Source organism: Myotis lucifugus, unplaced genomic scaffold (assembly GCF_000147115.1).
Source record: "Myotis lucifugus unplaced genomic scaffold, Myoluc2.0 scaffold_422, whole genome shotgun sequence".
Taxonomy (NCBI): domain Eukaryota; kingdom Metazoa; phylum Chordata; class Mammalia; order Chiroptera; family Vespertilionidae; genus Myotis; species Myotis lucifugus.
The window spans coordinates 292,381-294,639 of record NW_005871470.1 but is presented as its reverse complement, the minus strand read 5'-3'; the positions used below and the strand labels follow the sequence as shown (position 1 = coordinate 294,639).

At 53.7% G+C, this 2,259-nt stretch overlaps 1 protein-coding gene across 1 annotated transcript in view; it reads left to right on the top strand.

The window, feature by feature from the left end:
• LOC111823227 (sodium/hydrogen exchanger 2) overlaps positions 1-527 on the top strand; it is a 68,898-nt gene extending 68,371 nt beyond the window's left edge. Inside the window, exon 3 of the mRNA XM_023743989.1 lies at positions 216-527. Within this exon, the coding sequence (XP_023599757.1) occupies positions 216-470 (255 nt within the window). The 3' untranslated portion in view covers positions 471-527. The remainder of the gene's footprint in view (positions 1-215) is intronic.
• The last annotated feature ends 1,732 nt before the right edge of the window (positions 528-2,259 follow it).

Below are 2,259 nucleotides of genomic sequence, written 5' to 3'. Positions count from 1 at the left end.
CTGACAACATGCTGTTATCAAAGCCTTTGGTGCCAAGAGAGGGGAATATGATTTAAATAAACAAATGCGTAGGAACTGCCACGGCCACCGCTTGGGTGCCAGAAGGCACATCCTCTGAGAGGCAGGCGCATGTGGTGGCGGGGGGGGAGGGGAAGGGAGGTAAGGGGGAGTGTGGCTGGAAGAGCTGACCATGACCATGCGCTCCCTCCGCACAGGTCCTGTACAACCTGTTCAAGTCCTTCTGCCAGATGAAGACCATTGAGACTGTTGACGTGTTTGCCGGGATTGCCAACTTCTTTGTTGTGGGCATCGGCGGCATGTTGATCGGCATCTTCCTGGGATTTATAGCGGCATTCACCACGCGGTTCACACATAACATACGGGTGATCGAGCCACTCTTTGTCTTCCTGTACAGTTATTTGTCCTATATCACAGCCGAAATGTTTCACCTCTCAGGTATCATGGCGTAAGTATTTAATTCTTTGTTAAAAGCACTTAACGATGGCATTTCATCGGATTCATGTATTCTCAGCTAAACATGTTAAAGTTAAGTTATGTGAAAAGTAGGTTTTCTCACATTCTTCTAAGAACAATTAAAATAGTTTCCTTACTCTTTGTTTCAAAGAAATGAAAATATGCAGCGGCCAGATTCATACAGAAGCGATCTGGTGCCAAATGGAGAACCACTTAAAGGTGCCTGTGGGGTCTCATGTGAAACATGGTCATCAGCTGTGGGGGTGACTGCCAGGGGCCACGAATTTCCGAGTGCGGTGCCCATTCTGGGGTGTCTGTGTGGGCTGTGCACTGCCCCAAGGTGCCATCACCCCAACACGCTTGTTCTGGGATGGCTCATGTGAACGCGGATTACTCTCTTAGTAGCAGAAAACCTTCCTTCTGGTGGGAGATTTTACTTTAACCGATAGCTTAATGTCATTCACAGCAAGGCAGTGGATAATCATGTACTTTTAGTTTATATTTTAAATAAAGAAACTTGGTCATGAAGCAGGAAATGTATAAAGCAGGGATTGTTCTCACACGTGGGCTGAAGGATGGCAGGGCTCGGACCCGGAGCCTCTGGAGGGAGACTCCTCACGGGGCGGGATGAGCCTCGTGGAGCTGTCACACCCGCACGCGGTCAGGGAGCGCTGGCAGCGGTGGGTGCCTGCGTGTTTACTGGGCAGATGCTTACCACAGGTTGCTGTGTGCTGGTCCCCAGGCCGGGTCTGCTGTGCAGATTTCGAGTTCTGCTGCCGTCACGTAGGTTACTTCTCCTGCACATGTTCTCTCGCCATCTGACTTAGTGCTGCTTCGATGAAGGACTGTTTGTTCGCCTCCTCTCACACCTTTTGGTCAGAAGCAGGTGCAGTTTGTGGTGCAGGGAGTCGGCGCCTCTGCACAAGGCGATGGGGCCACTGTGATGAAAGCCACGAGGTAAAAGGCTGGGCGTTTGTCTGCTTCACAGAGAACCTAAGTGAAGCAACGTAATCCAGTTGGACCCAGAAGTGGAGTGTTCTGACCCTCCTGGTTGCCGTTCATGCCATCTGCGTGCCTCCCGGCTGCTCAGTGTTCGCTGACAGTGTCCTGGGCTGTGCATGGCAGCTGGTTCCCAGGCCCCTGGCGGAGTCACGGGTGGGCTCTGTGTCTAGTCTCCAGAGCAACCTGGGGCACGTGGGGTAAGAGCCTTGACTGTATGCTCCCGTGGGCACACGTAAGTGTTCTGGAACCCCACACAGTCATCGGGGTGTGTCCATTCGCCCGGGGTTCCAGGGCAGGGATTGGGGTGGGACGGCCAGCATGTGGGGCAGGGCGTGCTGGTGGGGCTGGGGTCCTGGTGCGTCCCTGCTGGGCAGTGCCCCTGAGGCCAGGTCCACAGAGCAGAGACGAGCTGCAAGCCCTGACCTGCTGTGGAGATGGGCTCAGGGGCTCCGTGGCTCTGGGGGCCGGGACCAGGGACCAGTAGGGCCACACTGGTGGGCGGGTAGAAAGCATCACTTCTGTTTTTCAGACTAAATGTTTGAAAGTAAACATTTAGTTCACAGCCTAGTGTGCAGAAAAGGCTTTTGCTACATGCAAGCGACTATGGCCCTTGCACACAGTGCACTAAGCAATAAGCTAACCCACAGTGTGCCGTCACAGGGGTCTGGGCCTCTTTGGGTCTGGAATTCCGTGCACACCCAGTCGCAGTTTGCTCCGAGGAACCACACCTGTTTTCTGATGTGGGGCAATCAGCAACCTGTTCCCAACTCGGCCGCGTGTGAT